This window comes from Bemisia tabaci, chromosome 6, assembly GCF_918797505.1.
Source record: "Bemisia tabaci chromosome 6, PGI_BMITA_v3".
NCBI lineage: Eukaryota > Metazoa > Arthropoda > Insecta > Hemiptera > Aleyrodidae > Bemisia > Bemisia tabaci.
The window spans coordinates 17977918-17999448 of record NC_092798.1 but is presented as its reverse complement, the minus strand read 5'-3'; the positions used below and the strand labels follow the sequence as shown (position 1 = coordinate 17999448).

General features: G+C 36.6%; 2 protein-coding genes across 2 annotated transcripts; one reads left to right on the top strand and one right to left on the bottom strand.

The window, feature by feature from the left end:
• Positions 1-5310: 5310 nt before the first annotated feature.
• On the bottom strand, positions 5311-9878 carry Adi1 (acireductone dioxygenase 1). Its single transcript, XM_019059338.2, has 5 exons — positions 9721-9878; positions 8559-8718; positions 7524-7643; positions 6496-6675; positions 5311-5681 (listed from the first exon to the last, which is right to left on the bottom strand). Exons 2-5 carry the CDS (start codon positions 8682-8684, stop codon positions 5553-5555), a joined length of 555 nt encoding a protein of 184 aa, XP_018914883.1. The 5' UTR covers positions 8685-8718; positions 9721-9878; the 3' UTR covers positions 5311-5552.
• Positions 9879-10026: 148 nt separating this feature from the next.
• LOC109042523 (testis-expressed protein 10 homolog) lies at positions 10027-20798 on the top strand. Its single transcript, XM_072301316.1, has 11 exons — positions 10027-10276; positions 11247-11459; positions 12471-12677; positions 13160-13499; positions 14322-14488; positions 15062-15140; positions 15643-15746; positions 16207-16447; positions 16921-17170; positions 18411-18565; positions 19384-20798. Exons 2-11 carry the CDS (start codon positions 11265-11267, stop codon positions 19617-19619), a joined length of 1974 nt encoding a protein of 657 aa, XP_072157417.1. The 5' UTR covers positions 10027-10276; positions 11247-11264; the 3' UTR covers positions 19620-20798.
• The last annotated feature ends 733 nt before the right edge of the window (positions 20799-21531 follow it).

The following is a 21531-nucleotide window of genomic DNA, read 5'->3' as shown; positions in this document are numbered from 1 at the left end:
CGGAAAACTGGTAATGTCGCCATGAAAACCAGTAATAGTTTACAACATCGGCGCGATAGGCAATGCTGGAACTAAGTTAAGGTGTAAGAGAAACAATTAAAGCCTTAGTCAGAGCCGGATTTAGGGGGCGACAAATGTTGTAAAATTATCAAATGTAGGTATTGAGAAAAAAACCTGATTCAGAGAGAAAAAACACGAACGAGAAAAGGCGAAAAAATATCTCATTTCCGGAGAGTTAAAGTATAGTAATTTCTAATTTGTTCGTCTTTCGGTGATACAAGAGACAGCGCCTTTCATTAGTCTAGTTAAGAGAGAAACCAAACACACGATTTGGCCTGGAGCAGGGCGGCGCAGGGAGCAATGATGACGAGGACTCGAGATGGAATGGAGAAGCCCTCGGCGCGCCGCGCCGGTCAGCATAAAACACATATTAGCGCCTACAAGACTGCATGAATACTTTACACATTGCGTCAAAAACAGTGCGGTCAGCAGCAGCGGTCGGCTCGAAACGCATAGCGCCTACAAGACTGTAGGGATACTTCACGAACACAGTGCGGTTGGCGCGGTGGCGGAAATTAAAATCATTAAATCACACTCATGCTTATTCTTTCATAATTATTTGAAGGTGCGGTGAAGGGCTCGTTTCATTGTAGGTGGACTTTACTGCGAGGATCGAAAATGACGAATTGATTTTAAATCTTCATTTATACTTCGCGGGCATCTCTTAGGCATGAAAAGTTGCTCCACAAATCATGCTCGGCACATCGCGATATCAAGTCTGAGGCACAGAAAATACTCACATCAGCGCCTGTGCGCAACTATTGTTGATTGTTCACTATTCGTACCTAATAGACATCTTTGTCGTATCTATGTCGTATGAGCGTGAGCTAAGAATTGAGAGCGCTCTGCCATTTGTGGATCCTCTCAGTAAGCTCGCCGCACAGTGGATCGAGTCAATTAGATAGGTCGGACATGTAATTTTCAACTAAAACTGCAATAATTGATGTTTAATTCGTCACATTTTAAATTCTGAGGGGAGCTTCTGGAAGAAAATTTCACGAGGAAACCGATGGAACTACTTTTAAAACCTCAAAGTTTAGTATGAACGGAGTTGTGAGCTTTTAAAGTTTCCAAATTTTGTCCGACCTCTCCCTTTGTCTCGATCCACTGTGCGCGTGTGAAGTGGTGAGTGCCTAAACGGTCAAAACGCCTTCACTACCGTGCGTAGGCAACACGGACCACATCCTTGGAGCTCAAATAGTTGCATCCAGGAGTTAAAATGTGCTGAGGAACGCCGTAATAGCCTTTGCACGTTGCCAAATTTTCTCTAGGATAACATCAGTTATCTGGAAAATTGGTAAATATTTTTTGTGCAATTTTTCAGATAATTTATTTCAAAAAGTGATGAAAGTAATTAAAAATTCCAAGGAAAATTATTCATAACTTTCCTCAAAAATAAATAAGCATTTCATAAGAGGAAATTCGGCAAAATTCGAAAATTCATACCGAATAGTTCCTTAGCACAATAAATAGTTGCTAAGTACCGAGTAGTGAAGTCTGGCTTCTATGTCTAAATGTGTCCATTCGGGCATTTTAATCCAGATTTGACTGGCACAGAGAACAATTGAGTATAGCAGAGACAACCCTACCCACACTAGTTTTTGTGGTTTAGTATTTAGCTTGTTAGGGTTAGGTTTGAAAACAGGTATGGGCACGTCCTTTCACACGGACAGTTGAACGGCTACATGTCAACTCGCCGTACGGGCCGCTCAACAAGCTCTTTACCTAGAACTCTGTTAAACGTATTCTACACTCATGGACCAAGAGAATAAATATTTATATGCATTCTTATTTTTACTTATTATATTATATTTTTATTCATATTTAAGTATTGTATATTTATTTTCATGGTCCATGCTATAGTTACGACAGGGAGAACTTTGGTGGAGGGTTCGTCAAGCAGCCCCGTCAGGCTGCAACTTCAGGCCTGCGCATGCAGCCTGATGGGTCATGTGATTGTGCTATAATGTTCCAAACTGTTACCAACTTCATGCTTGATAATGGAGGATTAAACCTGCAGGAATGGACATAAACCATGTTTTCCAGCAAAATTTTACTGTGATTAGAGTTCATGCCAAATAAGTTTACACGCTTACAGACTGCGATAGAAAATCAACCATCTTGATTCTCGCATTTACTTTCAAAGCAAAACTGACATCAGATTATCTGTCGTAGTCTACAAGTACGGGAACTTACTTGGCGTAGACTTCATCTTGTGCACTAGCCATGATACACTCACTCATTTAAACAAGTTTTCGAGTTTCCTGTTAAAAGACCCAGGTGTGTGGACAAAGAGCTCCCAAATAAATGGGAGATCAGCCGATGGCCTCTGGCCGAGATAAAAGAAACAACTGTCACAAGCCACCATTTGTCTTCACAAGATAATCCCCCAACTCCAAAATGCCGTCACAAGATAATATTCACAGACATTCATAAAGGGGGGTGGCATAGGTATAATGCAAAGGTAATATTCGCGGACAGGTTATCATCTGAACCGTTACCCCCCTGTTGTCTTTTAAATATTCACTGCCAAAATATTTAAAAGCAATCTAAGTGAAACCTTCGTGCCAGGGGCCTCATGATGTTATCGCTTGATCCCCTACTTAACTGAGGCCTGACAGGAGTGCTGACAAGGAGTGGTGGTGCCTTTCCCGAAAGAAATGCTAGCGATGGTTTTTTGACATGATTGTAGTAATTTTGCAATTTACCTACTGATACTGCCAGAGAAAAGTAATTGATATTGATACTGAAATTCGTGGGAAAACTAAGCCTGACAATTCATGGTACCGTTGTTTCTACATTGTCGGATACTTATCAAAGAGTATTACAACAGTGACAAAATGTTCATCATGAGGTACTTTCAAAGGATCTTACCAACGACATGTGGAAGAGGAAATTTGTCGTGATCAGGAGCAGTAACATGTAATCCAAGTCATTGTAACATGCTTGTGAGCACAGCACGTTTCTACACTGAAGTTTGCACCTCACAACACTAATTTGAACGGGAAAGATTCACGTTATGCTCACACTTCCGAATATTTCACGTTGCACATCATGTGCAGAGCGCGGGAGGACTTGCGATACGAAATTAGTAATGACAGAATAAGACTGTTCATTCATGAAAAGGCAGGTTGGCGCTCGATGATAGATAAGAGAACCTTCACGTGATATCGATTCGTTATGCGGGGCGAGACAGTATTCAAGGTTCTCCGCTGCAACGAAGGGAGGAGTGTAAAGCTGAATTACTCGAAAGAGAACTAACGACTCGCATTTCGAACAAATAAGAACGCACAGCAGAAAACAAAAACACTCTTCCAACGGGAATAAAATTTAAAGCGTAATGAACTCCACGGCATGGACACGACTTGATCGGACATAACTCTTCTAATCTAACCTAGAAAAAACAACGCAAACAACGGGTGCCAGAGCATTGTTGCCTCATGTGCATGAAAATCAACTCTGACTACGCATATTACTCTTCAATTTTTGCGCAATGCCGACCCTTGCTGTGAATTAGACAACGGCGCATGGGAGACCAACGAGGAGAGGAGGGGTGAGAGAGGAAGTTTTAGGTCCCCGTCTACTAAAAAAATGTTTACTTCGCAGAGTCCGAAATACAAAAAAAACTTTAAATAATCTCACTATCGAATTTTGGGTGAAAGAATCAACAACTAAGTATCAATGGATCGCATTTAGCACAAAGGAACCGACGCAATTACAGTGTTGTAAAAATGAGGCATTTTCCAGTAAAAGGGCGTATCAGACTTCCAATGCTGCTAAAATTGTGCAACGTGGTTCTCTAGTCGTAAGCAACTGATCCAACAGTTCTGTTGTGGATTTTTCCCTAAATTTGCTCTGCAAGTTTTTCATCATTTTATTAAGGAAGTAAGTTGACTGTGATCGAATTTCATCTGCCGAAAACGTTATAAAAAATTGCACAATTTTGGCAGCATTGCAAGCCTCATACGTCATTTTACCAAAAAATGCCTCAAATTTTGCCTCTTCATAATAATCTAGATGAATCTCCTGAACAGAAAATTGTATTGACTTCCTACCAAAAAATTGTTAATTTAAATACTGTACATATAATAATTATTTTTAAAAGAAAAGGAGGAGTTGCAAGGTTTTTGAAAGTACTGTAATAGTGCTGGTTTGTTTTTTGCGAGATGTGATCCAATTTTAACTTTAAAAAAAATTGTAGTAAAATAAAATTTAGGTTTGAACCCAGAATCTCTTACTTTAGAGATTCCATGTGACATCCACAAAAGTTACAAAAAAAAAAAAAACTGAAAAAAAGGGGAAAAAAGAATAATTTGTGAAATTCTAAAAATTATTATTGAAATGTTGCTATGAAAAAGAAAAAAAGAGTTCAAGCAATAATTATGGCTTGAATTCTTTTTTTCTTTCGTTGGTTTAATTTGTTGCATATTAATAATGCAACAAATGAAACGAATGGGTACAGAATTCTGAAATTTACTATAACAAAGTAATAAAAAAATGTTTACGCAAAAGGGTTCCCTAATTTTTGTATAGGTACTTAAACGGTCAAACATTATGTTTTTTTCCTTTCTGGCATTTGCAAGTTTTTTCACATGTTAGCAATCAATGCAATCATATGGATGGTCAAAATATTCAGTCCATTTTGAAGAGGTAATTGTTTTGGACCCTTTGCCTCAGCAACATTGTCATTTGTCAACATTCATTGTCCTTTCGCCAGAGAGATAATCTTTAGTGAAAGGAATCAGTCACATAGCAGTCCACAAATTTGGTGAAAGATAGTTCTGAGTTTTTCATGAGAGCACGTTTTTCATCTAAAATTTACAATCTGCAAAACAAATGTCTTAGTATATGTGGAAATTTTGGATTTTACTTTTTTTACATGAAGTCTCATGAAGGTATGGAACCTCTAATCCATTTCCTTCGCTAAAGCACTGTAGCTGATGTCGTTGGTCCCCTCTCATTGAAAACTGCCTAGTTGGAAAATATCAATCAAATTTCAAGCCTCCTACTTATTTAATGTGCTTGGTGATCCCCACAAGTTGATCCATAGGAAACTTGAATGAATTTTAGTAGCGTTTTCAGAAAAATTAAGTGAAACCCTTGGCCCTAAACTATGTCTTCCATCCACCTATGTATATTCATCTTAGGGAGCCATTCGTAGAACAGATAGTGCTAAATTCAGGATTTTCAGATTCTGCCCTTCGTAATGCTCAGGAGGCGTATTATTTTTAAGAAATGAATTCTAATGCATTCGATCAGTGAAACACTTTATTTGGCACCTTACAAAATTAATTTAACAATTTAACATGCCTCCATAAAGGCTTCAGAGAATTAAAAACGATAACAAACATTTCCCAAAGTCTTTGCAAAATTTAACTTGGAAACTATTTCTGATACCAAGAGACAAATGATTGTTATCCTTTCATTCATTTAAAAACTTAACAAACAAACATTTAACAATTTTGCATTCATTATTCAAGGATCAATCTTTCTTATCCAGAGGTTACATTCCTACCCATTTTCTGTAAGTATCCACTCCGAATTGGCATATGATCTGCCGGCCGATCATATGGAGTCCACACAGGTTCTCCGATGAAATAGCGTTTAGCTCGAATGTAATTCTGAAAATAGAGAGAATAACAGACTTTATTCACTGTGACCGTCATTGACCTCTGAAAACAATCGACTCTGTCTAAAAAATAATCAGTGTTCGGTTAAACAAAATTTTCCCCTCCTCTGGACCACTTACCTTCAAACTTGAAAACATGCCAAAAAGAGTTCAGCCCACAGAAATGATTCGTCCACCATAAAACTTACTATGATTAATCAAGTGCTCAAGGAAAATCGGATTTTTTGTAAGCAGGAAGTTTCAATTGACCCACACACATATTGCTATTCTCTTACTTTAGGTGATGATTTTGGGAAACTTTAATTTTTCCGTTATAGGTATTCTAAAAAAAAATTTAAAGACAAAACTCATGTTATGGTCCTTGATTTGGTTCCCCACCTAAATAGGCACAATGGTTCGATGACAACCATTTTTGTACTTCATTTTTTGAATGTATGGAATAAACTAAGCTCCTGGGAATTTTTCGGATTTCTTTTAACTCTAAATGGCAAAGAAGACCTCGTTTCGAAAATGCCAAAAGTGGGATCTGTTTGGAACGATATTTTTGACAGGCTCTGCTGACGTTGCTAGGGGGAGGAAAAGACATTTACTAATTGGCTGAACTCAGCTTTAGACATCGCCTTGCTACATCAACTCGAAAGTCAGCTTCATAATTGCTTTTTCCCCTTCGGCAAAGATTTTTTGGACTTTACAATGGACTTCTTGGGGTTTTTTTTTACGAAATTTTAAGTTGGAAAAATTATCCAACAACTTTGCAAAAATTCTTTGCCACCGCCCCAATAAGATCAAAATTGAATAAAAATTACTTTGGAATCCAAGGTGAAGCGATGATAGATACCAGCAGGAATGATAATGAGATCGCCAGGGGTGACTTCAATTCGGATCCACGAGTCCTCAAGATCCCTCACATCAAAATAGCCTGATCCTTCTAAAACCAATCGTATCTCTTCATCAGTATGCAAATGTTCTGTGAAGAAAGCCTTCAACTGAAATGAAACAAAATGATAAAAGTAAATAGTCTTAGAAGAATAGGGCAATAATATTAATATTTATCTTGTACAATAACCTAGTCAGGGTTGACTATATGAAACTTTAGGCCTGGATCTGGAGTTCCAACATGACCGCAAGGATTAACAGATTTCATAAAAGACTTGGATCTTTCGGCGCAATACAGCGACGTCAATCATTAAGTTACGGCTTGGTGCTTTTAATTCAAGATCTTAAGTTTGGCAATTTAGGCACTTACGAGCTATGAAATATTTGCAATCAAATTAAAATGTATAATGTTGGTAACTAGATGAAAATGCCTCCACAAATTAAGCAGTGTTCTAATCCCAGTTTAGGTTCTTTTCATTCTCTGTAATCCAGCCAGCAGCCCCCAGTAAGACTAAATGCATAACAATTTTCCATGAAAAAAATTTGTGTGGAATTTCCTGAAAAGTCGTGGCTTACATGACTTAGCCATCTAATGATGAAAATTTTATCATCATACTTCACCAATCTCATTCAGAGGATAATTGGATTGCATTTTGCAAAAAGGAACCACTAGCATTGCAATGTTGCTAAGATCGTGCAACTTCTTTTATCTTGGAGGAAAAACCCAATTATCCATTAATAGTTTCTATTTTACTCGCTAAAAATTGTAAATCTAAGACAAAAATTACCATCTAAATTTCATAGTTTTTCACGATTTCCGCAATTTTATTGCAAAAGATGAAGTTGCACAATCTTAGCATTATTGCAATGCTAGTGGTTCCTTTTTGCAAAATGCAATCCAATTTTGACAGTACTCTCGGCCCCATATGAGTATTTTGTTGAAGGAAGGATACTTTACCTTTTCATCATAATTAGGCAGGCACTCTTTTGAGCATGTAATTTCGTCTTCATAACAGTATCCCCGATCTTTTTTAAGTTTAATCAATGTGTCATCATTTATTGGGTCCTTCTTATTCAACTAAAACAGACAAGAAATAGAGAGATACAAATACGAACAACCAACAAATAACTTAGGCATGGCAGTTTCTGATCAAAAAAATATGAATGAAAAAGTAACAAAATGAGATTTTTTCATATTCTAATTTTGCAGGAACTTTATGAAACAGAGAGAGCTTCAGACTAGCAGAGGTGTAGACATTTCTTCCGAGGAAAAAAATTGAATTGCAATCTTAATTTCAGAATTTTCTCTGTCTTGAAAACCTTTTCTCGCTTTACAAAAACTCCAAAGTAATTGTTGTGTCAAAAAAATTCAAAGGGGGCATACTAATATTTTTTCTTTTTCTCTCTCTCATTTAGAGAGATACAGTCTGGGCAGTCCACGCACATCACACACAGCCATAGCTCATGACACATTAAAAAAATACACAGATGTATTGTGTATGACCTTGGGACTGTCAAGGACTATAAATGATTTTAAAGCTAAGTAAGGGCAAATACAGCAGACTTTAGTTTCATTGTTGCTAGACCCAGAAACAAGGTTCGAGACCTTTGAACTTACATCAAGATTTAGTTTGTAAGTAGTTCTCTGTAATGTATGAATGAGAATGTCAGTGAACTGCAAAAGGAAGGATGAAAAAAACAAGTAATTAGGTACCTAGTAAGCTTATACACTAAAGTAATTTCTCAAAAAAAAAAAAAAAAAAAAAAAAAAAACACAAAAAAAACAGAAAAATCCGTAATTTCTGTTCTTTCAGATAATTTGTATTATTTTACTTTACTTAGTTGCTTGATACCATTGTAAATTAAATGTAATTTAATTCATGCAGATAGATACGAAATATAAAGTACTAATAAGTTAGGTACAATATCTTTAAGCAAAATTTGCTTTAAATAAATAAAAAAAAAAGGAAACCAAAAATAAAAACCTACTTACTTGAAAATACTCCACTCCAGTTTTAGCGAATAAAGTATCCAAGTCAAGAAATTCAGGAGGGTTTCGGTGATGTTCTAGTCTTTGATCACTGGTTTCATCACTATCCATGAACCAAGCACGCACCATTTTCAAGAGAGTTCCACAGAGATAAGATAATAGTCTGAAAGTAAAAATTTCAGGAATATAGACAAGAGCTGTGTTCAGAGATGTCCAAACTTAGCCAGTCTTAATCACTCTCCCTTGCGTTACAGCTCTCTTTTATTATTTCAGTTGCCGAGGTTAATGTGGGTAGAAGTGTCGTCACCTAAGTTGGCATTTGTTTACTTTCCATCGGCGAACAAATTAACTTCTGCCCCGCCCAGGACCCAATGTCCTACTCTAAACCTCACTCCAATTCCATGGAGGGTCAATGCCCTCACAGACCTGCTTAGTGAGTCACCAGACTCTCGAGTCATCCGCTGCCGAATCCAGCACTGCTGGCAAGGCGTCACGCTATTAACCCGCTATCTCTCCGGAGGCCGATTGAGCACGCAGCTCAGATTGCCTACAACTAAGCCCACGGGCGAATCGACAACAACTCAGATGCAATCATCCATTAGCGATCGGGAATTGTCTAATCTTGCAAACCGGCTGTGGTTGATATCGGTCGCTACTGTCAATTGCATTGGGACCGCTTGCGAACGGAAAGTAAACAAATGCCAACTTAGCTGATGATACCTTTAATGAGGAAATTAAGGAAGATGAACAAAATCAATGATAAGTTTCAAAGTTAATGATAAAAACAATACTTAAATACATATTCACGTGACATTTTATACCTGATAACTTGCCAATATTGAAATTAACTACAAATCTTATGCGCCGTTTGAAGTTATACTCGTAAGTACTTCATTTTTTCGCGAGAATACTGGTTGGCTCTGTGGTGTAAAATTATTAGAGAGATATCATTGAAAAAGTGAAAAAATCTGACAAAATTTTGTGCAGAAATAATGATCAGACCTCCTTCCAAAAAAGTAATATGCGATAGTAGATTCGAAGGTAAATCTCTACCAAGTATAAGTTTGCGAGATGACAAACTGAGATACATAAGTGGTATGATATGTTCACCATCCATGTTGTCAAGAGCGTCAAATGAAAATGATGTAAAATCAGTCTTACTTACACAAAGTCAAGCAACAAGAGTGGTCAGCGATTTCCTGCTAGTTTCCTGCTAGGCGAGATTCAGCTATTCATGTCATTCCATAAGTGAAAAACAATTATTTACATCGACATAATAATTGATATACCACCATGACACTTCTGTTCAAAAGGGAGATGATACAGAAATGATGAAGAGTGCTCAAGGTCCAGGAATTGATCAAATGAGCTATTACATCACTTGTATCTTCCGCTTACTGATAAGTGATAAAAGTTCGAGCTTGCATGCAAGTTGTTTGTTTACATCTCACCCATAACCTCAAAGTGCATAATCAACTCCACGTGGTGATGTTGATAGCAAGAGTTGATATTAGTAATTTCTTAGGATTTCTTTAATTTATTTCGCTAAATTGTGTCCAACACCCGTAGTAATTTTCTTCGAATAGAGCTTAATTATTATAAAGTGATTAGTTGAGTACTATGAGCGGAATCCTGAATCAGATTCTAATAGGAATTTGAAACCACATTACAGGTCTTGCAGTAAAACTTTTGGTGCTGTATTTGTCAACCGACTACCTGTCGTAAGTATTTTCTCTTAGTCCTGAGAACTTTACTGCTCAATGCATATTTCTAAACTCGGTATTGAAGTAGCCTGCCTTGAGCACTCTTTAACAGCCGCTCATTCTCCATCTGGTTGTTTTGAACAAAAGTCAAATTTCAAGCTGCGTTGTCGAAGTAGGTAAACTGTTTGGGACTGTGTGGAAACGGAATTATCCGATTCCAAGCGGTCAGCGTTGTTGGATTTCGTTAGAATTACCCAATGACTTGTTTGTTACTTATGAAAGCCTAACGTTTCTACCAAACGCACAACGATCTCAGGAGGTCCATGGGACCGTTGGGTTGCGTTTGGAAAGGGAAGAACCAAGTGCAATCGGACAAGTTTACTTCAACAACGCACCTCTAACTTGATCTCTTTTTCAGGATAGCAAGTCCGTTAGTAAACAAGAACTCAGAGATTTTAATAAAATTATTATTTTCCTGAAATACTACAAAAGTGTAACTGATACCGGCTAAAACCAATGAATGCGTCTAAAAAACTTGTCTCTTTGTAAGCGCAGATTGTTGAAGAACATTTGATGAATGGTCTTGCCAGTTTACATATGATCATTATTGTAATTTTGTTTTGTATTAATAAAATAAATAAATAAAAAAATAAATGAATCTGTGGAACTGACTGAGCCACTATGTGAAATGTTCAAAGCAATGCTAAAGTAAATTTGGCCATGAAACATGTTGCTGCCACGTAGGTCCTCTACTCGGTGACCATTTTAGTACCATTCCAGCCACTGACTTGAAGGGTTAATAGCGTTAACTGCATTTTGCCTTTTGAAAATAACCAGTCTTTAAACAATAAGATGACAGTTTAATACCAGTTTAACAATTTCTCTTCCAAACAAATGTAACTTGCCACATTGTTACAATCAAATTCAGGAACTCTAATTCCAGAATGAAATAAATATCCCAATATTATGACATCTTTTCCTCTTTCAGCATAAGTGCAACTGCAAAATGCCGCAGAAAAGCCATAAGAAAATTAAAAAGGAACAGAAAACCAAAGTCAAAGTGAAGTCATCCAAGACTGAGTTGCCAAAAGGTCAAAATGTCACGGATACAAGCTTCAAGGTCCGAAAAATTCAATTAAAAGAGCAGTTTCCTGGACATGATGATTCTGAAAGTACACCAGGAAGGAAATTGAATATAAAGGTAAGTGTGTGCTTATGTGCAGCTAACTTCAGGTCTGCCATTTTGTTTTCATCATAAAATTTTATTCTATTTGATGAAAGGTCGTAAATTCCTAAAACCATCTCAAAAAGGCTACCAGAAGTGGTACTAAATTATTGAATGCTTTTCCTCAACTTTTAAAGGTGTTGTGTTGAACATGCTTTTTAGGACAACTATTTCAAAAACTGGTCCATGAAAGTATGATGAAGTAGGCAAACCAAAGGTGTTTTCAAACTCAATCATCCACTTTGTTCCAGCTTCTACACTCTGCATTCTCTGGAGACAGTCAGGCCTTGTCTCCATGAGACATTTCATGGGATTAGTTCCAAGTTCGAATCGCACGAATCTTCTGGGCTTTTTCCCCATTAAACAAAACAACAAGATTTCTTCTCCTCCTCCCCGAGTCTCTCCTAAGACTCCACCATACTGTACTTGGTTCTGCGATTAGTATTGACCGTCTCAAAATTTTTCCCAACTTTGCCAAGCGAGATTTGGAACAGATCCCATGAAACGTCCCGCGGAGATAAATCCTTAGATACTCATCTATAATTCCAGCTCTGTGAGTAAATTGGCAAGGCTAATAGTAGTTAAGTAATTTGGAATGAATTGAGGGACATAGACTGCTTGAGGAGGGAGGGGATATATTGTATTTATAAATGGTCTAATCTGTTCAACGTCCTACCTCTTATTTGTATTGCCTTAAGAATTAAGCCCCCACATTCTTTTATTGATGAATATATCAACAATCATGTTTATTCTTAAAATTAGAAATCCAGCAAATTGACCATCAGCTTATTTAGGTACTATTTTTCAGCTGCTAGTCATCAAAAAAAAATTCCAAGTGATTTGCTCAAATATTAACTCATTAATCAGATCAGTGGTTAAGAAAAAGAGCTTTCATGAAAATTTTGTTTCGGATGAATTTTTAAAATGATGAAGTATTTGCATGAAATTTAGCCTTATCTTTTTCCCCTTAATTTTATTTGTTTGAAGGAATTAATATCTCGATTGAGACACCACAACTCAAAAATGCGAAGCAGTGCTCTATCTGGTTTGCGAGATGTTGTCTTGTCCAGAGAGGAGGAAGTTTTGAAATCCTTTTTTGTCACAATATTGGAGGCCACCGCTCAACTTGCCATGGATGATGACTCAGCTGTGCGTCAAGCAGCTATCTCTCTTCTTGGCAGCATTCTCTCCAAGGTGCACTGCTAAAACTGATATAAATTCAGATTTTCTTCCATGTTCGAGGACTCTGCACGAAATTCCAAGAAATTTGGCACCGGCTAAATTTTGATGTTTTTTCATATGATGTTCCCAACAGCCTCCTGAGTACAATAAGCTTTTAAAATCAAACTTTGTTCGTGCCAATCTCAAGAAAAGCGATGCTCAAAAGTAAATTTGTTTGAATTTTTACACGCAATATCTAGAAGAAATGTTGCAACGTCTTATTGATGATCAAGGAGATCTTTTGATTCCTTGCAGGCTGGGAAGATTAGACAGACAAAAAGCATCAACTAGGAATAATGCAAAGGATAAGAAGTGAGATGATAATTTTAAACAAAGAAAAAAGTAATTTACCTCCACGAGTTGATGCTCCGCCATGACTTCTTAAGTTATTGGAAAATAGGTTCCTTAAAGTTTTAAGTATCACATCATGATTGATTTTTGTTTTAACATTTTAGGTGAAGGAAGAAAAATTAGTGCCTCTTTTGGAGCCATTGATGCGTTATTTGGCATGTTGCATGAGCCACCTAAATGCAGACATCCGCACAGACTCATTACACTTGATCGATGTGCTGTTGACGCTACCACCTCATTGTAGCAGTGAACTCTTCATGGCCACAATTTTCCCTCGTTTTTTGGACATGATCTCATCTTCTAGTGAAAAGGGCGATTCAAAACGATCTTTACTTGTGGACTTGCACGTGAATACTACCTCTACATTATGGAGAGTTGGAGTGCTCATTAGGCTTCACCGACTTTTGGAAGCCATCAGTCAATCCTGCTCCCTGAAAGTGACGGTAAGTTTGCTCTTGTGCTCTGGCTGTTGACCCACTGTTAAAATACCCCCAAACGGCCCCTTTCAATTGTTTAGAAAGCACTTATAGAGGGCCACGGGTAGCCCAATTAGGTCTTCGAATCAGCAGTTTTTGGAATCCCTTGGAGGGCGATATTTTAAAATAGGTTACGGTCATTTTTCAGGTCAAAATTTCAAGTGGCCCTAGAGATCAATTTTCATTTTGTTTTAAAAATTACTGCTTTAAAGAATTTTAATTTTAGAAATGACCCTCATCCTGTATCCGTGCAAAATTCATGTAAAAATTATTAATTTTCTCAATGCTTTATGTAAAAATATATGTATGGTTAATTTTGCAGGCGCCCTGAAAAAGACCACTACGTCGAGTTTCAGAGGCTACCTCATGTTATCAGAATGTCCAGATGATTTTTTAAAAAGAAGAGCTAAGATTTCATCATGTCCTCGAACTTTAATTTAACCCTGTTGGAAAACATGTTTATTGAGAACACATTTGGAACCGTGGAAGTCGGTGGTGAAAAAGTCATCGACATCAATTCCCATTGAAAATAGAAAATTTTACAATTGCCCGAAGCAAGAAAACACTTGGTCCCAAAAGGGGTTGAATGGATTTTGTCTAACTTCCTGGTGAACTAAGAATAGGTATACATGTATGTTTGTTTGCAAGTGAATTTGCCCTTTAAGTTCTGTGCAAACACTGAGGTAATGTCCTCAGGAGTTCAAAACCTTTCTGAGAATGTGCTCATTGTTGTTACATCATTGCTGTCTAAAATATACTCATCATTTTACTCCTTCACTGTCTGCAATAGGTGAAAATAAAGTCAACAATATGAAAAGTATTACCTGGTCGGAAGAGGAATATATTCACTTACCATTGTATCATTCAACATCTAAAAGTTATTCAAAATTTGAGCCTCTAGAATTGAACAGACTAGCATTCCAAAAGCGAACAGAGTTGGGATCTAACAATGTCCAGGTTCGTATGCTCACTGTAAAATGGTTCTTAATCTCAATGTTCCCCCTTCCCCATGAATCCTCGATTGCCATTGAAAAAACCTAGAAAACTAGTTAGAATTTTCAAACAATCTCCCTGCCTCTAGATCATTTTTTAAGAGTTAGTATGAATGTTGTATTTTAAGAAACTGAGCTTGCATGGAGTGGCGTGACAAGGAGTTCTTTGCGATAAATCGATTGATCTGCCATCCGAACCTATGGAAATGGATTGATAAACAGGATGTTTGCAATGAACACCTAATAATTGATTCTTTACCATGGCTTCAAATGCGGAAATATCGATAATTGATCATTCACGTCTTGGCACTGTTGAGTTCATTTGTACTATGTCCGTGTACTGCTAATTTAAATCCTGGCATGAATTGTCATTGTTAACTCTCTTTTCTCTTACCGTTCGTTCCAATTTTCAAAGATGAAGAAGCTTAGTTTCTTTTTTAGCCGACTAACTAAGCAAAATTTCTATTACACATCATGTTTTACTTATGATAATCAGTGATCGATTTTAACTCTCTTTTTTTTTTCTTCTTTTTTTTAGTATTATGCGAATGTCTTAATGCCTCTCTTGATGGATTCTTTCACAGAAGTAACAACTGAGTTTCGACATTCCCATGAAGGTATGTGTTTCAAATTAGTTATTTAATGAAAGAAAATACAGAGAACATTGATAAACAAGGTTAAACAAGTTAATCGCTTGGAACCGTTTAAATGGCATCAACCCGCAGCCAGAACCGATTACTTACTTTTCAAGTAACGCAACCTGGAGTAAATTGTGGAGAAAAAGTCTGAAAAACCTGGAAATTGTAAATTTTTGTTTCCAGGAAAAAATGTGGACAAAGTTAAACCAAAACTTGAATAGTCGCTATTTGGACAAAAATGACTTGGGGTTGATCTGAATCCAACTAGTCATTTTTCTCCTCTCCAAAATTCAAAGTCAAAAGATTATATTTTTAATGAGTAAATAGTCATTTAACTTTGTCCTTAACATCGTGTCTTATGGAGGAATAAAACTTCTCATCTCTTTTCCTCGCTTCAAACTTGATGCCACTTGGTGCATTTCTGTTGAACTTGGCCCACTTACATTTTGTTTCTAATTCTACGCAACTTCTATGTTTCCAGTGTTTCTAATATCCCTTGAGGCTGCTGCATTGCTCTCATGTATCACAGGCATCATTTTATCTCTTTGGGACTTGCTATCCTCTTTTAATTCATCTGGTGATCAGGTAGATCCTTTTTTGCATACTTCAATCTGATTAGCTGGAATCTGTTTCGTAGTGAGACCCTCCCTAACTCTATTTTCATCCCCTCTCTCTCCTCAGCCATTTGATCAGAACATAAAATTCAGGGTAGATTTTAAAGCGTGTTGGAAAAGTGCTGAACTTGTGAGTTTTTTTCTTTTGGAAAAATGGAATTTTATGTTAAAATTCTCTATTTTAATGGTGAAGCAAATTAAATTTATCGTAATTTTCAACCAAAATATTCCTTGTTTTGTAAATCTATTGAAACAAAGCAGTTAGGATGCTATCTCTGAAAGCCATTGCAAGCTCCCATGTTAATTGAAATTGTAGGAGAAAGCTAATATGAGAAGTTACCACTGATTCCAAAGACATTCTAGGTACTACATCTCCTCTAAAGAGTAGATACCTCCTCTCTGAAGAATACATTTTTTTTTCTGTTTTTCAGCTCACTTGGTTCAGGCGCACTTATGCAGAACCTATTCGAAAAAAATTTATTCTTGATAAATTTCCCTACAACATAGGGATCAGCAATCGAACTGAGGAAAGCCAGGAAATATTTGAACTGTTTGAAAAAAGTAAGCGATCTATGGACCAAACATGCGTGGAACAAAACATTAATTTGTGTCATATAGCTGCATTGATGATGCCTCAAGCTTACCCAGAATCAATGGCAAAATACATTTTCGGTAAGCAGATTTTTCTTAAGAAAATATCGCTTAAAAACGCATTGAGTAAAATTGTTTAATCTTCTAAATTATCATGAACAAATGACCTCTCAGACCATACATTTACTTGAAAGGTTTATAACAGGATCTGCCCGACCCATCTAACATTCATATCGCTGCTTTGGCTGGTAATCGCTTTTACAGCGCGACGTATCTTCGTTTTTACACTCTTGCCTGTACGATGCAGAATGTTTGCTTGCACATGTGGATTTTTATTACTCAAACATTTGATGTACATTGTGACATTTGATACAGACCATGTAGAGGAAATTCGGATGAAATCGAGCCTGTTAAGAGAAGTTAGGGCATTTGGTGGTATTCTTTGTGAGCTTAGTTAAGTGTGTGTTCAGATCCTCAATAGTCTGTTAAAACTATCCTATTCTATAACTCAAAATGTAGTTTTCAGAATGAAAAATTGTTTTGATTTGTTTTAGGTTATTTAGATGAAGTAGAGAACATGAGCAGACTGAAAGCCAATACTTTGATCTCATGTTTGAGAGCTCTAATTGATGCCAAAAAGAACAGAAGAGGGCCTCTGAAGGGTGTAGATTTTCCTCAACTCATCCACAAGGTAGTGGCGTTATATTTCAAATTCAAAAAAACACAGGACGGCGAGACAACTCTGAGTCTTCTACATCTGTTATCATCAGTAGTTATGGATCCCCAGTTCAAAAAACTTCACAGGTGAAATTCATATCGGTTTCATATTATTTTTAAGTATGAGAAAAGTAAGGGCATGCTGGTGAATACAATTTCTCTGTCAGAGAGACCAAAATAGCATTATTCCAAACCGCAAGAAATAATGATGTGACATCACAGGGCATTTCCAGCCGGACATCAAGAAGGCTTGTGAAGTTTGTAAAAAGTATGCTATTTTGATGGCTGGTTTTGTTAAACTTTGTGAAATGCTTGTACACTGTTGAGATGTAGGCAAATTCCAAGTTTTGGTTTTTTGACTTGCCTAACAAGTGCACTGAATGAGACTTTAAAGAAGTTTCTATTCGGGTAATCCCTATGAAAGAGTGCTTATTATAATGCTTCTAAATTTGTAGATCAGTCAGGAATCCTCCATTTTCTAGCCTGAAAGAGTTTAAGTGCACACACAGTCCATGAAAAATTATGAGACATTTTTCAGTAGGAAAACAAAAATTGAGGTCTTCATTTCTGCAGAAAGTGCCAACAGGTATATCCACTGCAATGAGGCTCAGCAAAAGTCTGTTAAAGGACTGCAAAATGTCCGCAATTTGTATTCCAAAATCCTGTGGGCATCCTGTTCTAGTTCAACAGATGTGGGTGCTTCTTCTTTTGAATTTTGATTTTAACAATCCTCAGTTGTTTGAAGATCCCAAAACAAATGTCTTAAAGCGTTCTTGCTTTGCACCACCACTTCCTCTCTGTTTTTCAAGCCATGTTCAGGGGGAAGGAGGTATTTCAATTTTTACTTCTGTCGCATTTCCTTCGGTTTTCTGAAGAATAATTGGGTAATAGAGGTTTATCAAAAACCGACAAGTTTTGCCTATCCTCAGATGTCTCTCATATTTTCGTATGTTTGTGATGCTCTCGCCACCAGCCAATCATCGCTACCTGCAGTCACGATCTGCAGTTATAAATACCACTACCTTGACCATCGCCGATCATTCCACGCTTGTCGACTAGTTGAGCTACCCGCGGACATCATCGCCACCGATCGGTGTGGTTTGCCTCTCGAACGGCCCCTCTCCGGGCCACCACTAGTCAGGCACTACTTACAGAATCCTTTGCTGTGTGTTATTCTATGGCATTTGACCTGTCTTTTTCTGAGGATTTCAACTTGACAATGCTCCTGTGCGAAAGGAAAATTTTTCTGTGGGTTCAAGTTGGGGTCTGTAATGAAATATCTAAGAAAATCGAATAATATATTAATTTCTTCTTTTGTTTGTTTCAGAGATAAACAGTTAACTCGTTGGTTAGGATCATTGCCAGAGTTGCTATGTCAAGAGATAATTTGTTTCAAAACTGTTAAAATAGTTGTTAAAATCGCTACCCATGCTCCTCCTGGATTTCTGTTTGGCTTAGAAACCTGGATTGAAGCCATTCTAGGTATGAACATAAAACCATTATTTTTTAGAAACTTTTGAACTAACTGGTGTAATCTAAGATGCAGATCTGAATCTCGCTTTGGAAACCTGTTTTAGTGATCAGTATAAACTCCATGAAATAAGGTAAAAAAAAACTTGATGTATGTGCATATTGTCATATTTTAAAGAGGCCGTGGAGTCCTGTTTGCAGACTACATTTTGACTAAGACTTTATTTATTTCGCTTTTTTAGTTTTCTTAAGAAAGGTGCACCCACAGCTTCAGGAGGGGCAGCCTCTTGCTTTAGTGTGTAAAAAAGTATAGGGATCTAAAGTAATTTTTCATGATTTCCGGAATGGTATAATTGGTTTTTAAAGTCAATGAAGTCTCTCTTAGTTTTCAGTTGAAAAACTCATCAAAAGTGGTCAGCAATGGATGAAAACCCACAGAATTTCTCCCTCAAATGTTAGAAATTGCTTTTAAAGCTCAGGAAGAAAAAGTACACTAAAAAACGCTTAGGATTATCTTCAAGTTGATTCTTATAACGTTAAATTGTGGGCAGAAATATAGGTGAAATAATTGTTACCTAAAGAATTTAGGGACGCTGGGCTGTAGCTCAGAGGGGGCTGGGCACCCAACCTGACCTAACGTTGCTCTCCTAATTTTGCATTACTTGGTTAATGCCCTAGATAGATGCCTAAAATTAAATTTGCTGTTGAGAAAAAAATAATCCGATAAACAGATAGGATTCAGGAATTTTTGTTCCTAAAATCTGAAGCCATCTTGTTTAAGTCCCGCTTTCTCTAACTCTTTTGTCTCATTGATTTATTTTTCATTTCAGATAATCTGCCGCAGTTTTCACTCTCGGACAATGAAGATAATTTAGATGAGGCAAAAGGACTCATTGCAGGACTTGTATATTATATAAAAAATTGGGACGAAGATCTTGTAAAGAGCATTGCGCGGGGCGTAAGCACAAATTACTTCGGGACGTCGCTCAGCTCTTACATTAAGGACTTAGTTGAAGATAGGATCGGGTCAAGTTTACCTGAATCTGAAAAAGTGCCTACAGTTTGACAAAAACCATTGTAAATATCAAGGCTTTACCAGGACTCAAATTTTTGAGTGGAATTGACCTATTCATTAACAACTATAAAAAACATGAGTTTTTTATAGTTGAGTACAATTTAACACCATTGCTTTTTTAAGCAAGGAATCTAAAATTTTAGTCAATTAAAGTAATTCATCGTAAGTTCAAAAGCTTGAATCGAAATTTCATTGACAGTGCTATCTAGTCATTTGCAATTGAAAGTTCGTCCAGATTAAACCAGGCAAAATGCAATTTTGTTCAAAATCCAGAATAGTTCAAGAGATTGGAACTTCCTCCTCAAATCCTTACTTTCACAGAAACATTTGGTAAAAGAATTAACTTGGCAATACTGTCATGCTAATAAGAAAGAACGCCTTATGAGCCTTTGAACGTCACTGCATTTCCTTTGATAAAGTACGAATTTTTGGAGAAACTTTTGAATACATTTCTTCTAAATATTCATAGAATTTTATATGCATTTTTTTCTAAAATGTATGAAAATCTGGAATTGAACAAACAAATTCATGTCATTTGGGGAAATTGGGAAACTCAAAAATTTTTACATGGTGTTCCTCTTTAGCACGACAGAATAGTTTTCTTTGATGAAAGAATTTATTAGAAGATTGTAAGAGCTCTTTCATAAAGTATAATTTTGAATCTACTGAAAGAATCTCTATTCTGAAAAAGTGTGTGGCCAAAGCCAATAGATCTAAAGAAAAAATTTTGGAAACATGATAATAATTTTTTTGTGGGCAGAATGCAATAATTGTCCAGCTGTAGTTAATCCAAAACATTGAATGAGATATTCTATGGCACTTGTTGCAAGCCCTATGCACAGTCAAGCTCCTCTTGGGTGATGTAACCCATTACACATGCAAGATAGAGAAGTAAATAGTGAATGAACTTGACCCAAGTAGGTCTTGGAAATTCAGTTCTGATGTCCCAAAAATCCCTCTGGTGCAGCTCTATGCAGAAAGTAAGCGGCCAAGAGAGTTCATTCCAAGAATGAGATGCAAAATTGCAAATCATCTCTTAAGGTACAGCTGCTTTGCAGTTTTCCTTCGATATTTTGAATTGTTGGAATTGTACATGTACAATTTTCAGAACATTGTTGTAAACATTGAAGCTCAGTTAAAGTAATAAACCGATTTCTTTTTTAGAGTGGCTTTCTGTGTATATTTTAGAAACAAATACATCATTGCGATCTTCCCTAATACGAGACCTAAGACAGGTATCTTTATAAGAGTACCAAAAGCACCTATTCATAACAATGCATTTTTTATTTTTTAAAAATCAAACTGTTCCTTTGTGGCATGATGTTACGAATTCTTATCAAAGTTGTCTATTTTGAACTAGGATTATTTCCAACATTTTGAAATTTTAAGGGCAGGATTTGGGACCCAATGTTTCTATGGAAGATACAGCATAGATTTGTGTCCCCAAGAATCAGAAACATAAAATTAATTCATGCCATTGAGGGTTAATATTGAATTTGGAATTTACGAAATGGGGGAAACATTAGGATATTTTTAGTCCTCACAAATTTCATCAACAAATCCATCACAATTAATTTTTTTTTTTTTTTAATTCAGTGAAGCTGAACCATTTTAAAATGCACACAATTTTCAAAATATCTGGAAAATTCCTGAACTTGTCTTTTTCCAAAATTCTCCCATAATTATTATCCGCCCGCAAAAGAATTTTGTCGCATGCAACAAATATTTTCCCTATGTTATTCTTAGAACAACTGGAAAAATCTGTTCTACCTACACCCAAAAACTTTGTCTAAAAATATCGAAACACTGCAGAGCAGTCAAAATTTAACATTTTGAATTAAACCGCGTTTTAGACTACGGAATCACGTAGTTTTTGGTTGTTCTGGTTTCTTGTCGTCATCAA

Excerpts from the sequence above, each read along its gene's own strand:
- Adi1 (XM_019059338.2), bottom strand. The coding sequence starts at position 8,684 with ATGGTGCGTGCTTGGTTCATGGATAGTGATGAAACCAGTGATCAAAGA. Across the intron at positions 7,644-8,558 it reads CTGGAGTGGAGTATTTTCAA|TTGAATAAGAAGGACCCAAT; the intron begins GTAAGTAGGTTT and ends TGTCTGTTTTAG. Across the intron at positions 5,682-6,495 it reads GCTTCACCTTGGATTCCAAA|AATTACATTCGAGCTAAACG; the intron begins GTAATTTTTATT and ends CTCTATTTTCAG.
- LOC109042523 (XM_072301316.1), top strand. The coding sequence starts at position 11,265 with ATGCCGCAGAAAAGCCATAAGAAAATTAAAAAGGAACAGAAAACCAAA. Across the intron at positions 14,489-15,061 it reads TGGGATCTAACAATGTCCAG|TATTATGCGAATGTCTTAAT; the intron begins GTTCGTATGCTC and ends TCTTTTTTTTAG. Across the intron at positions 16,448-16,920 it reads AATGGCAAAATACATTTTCG|GTTATTTAGATGAAGTAGAG; the intron begins GTAAGCAGATTT and ends GATTTGTTTTAG.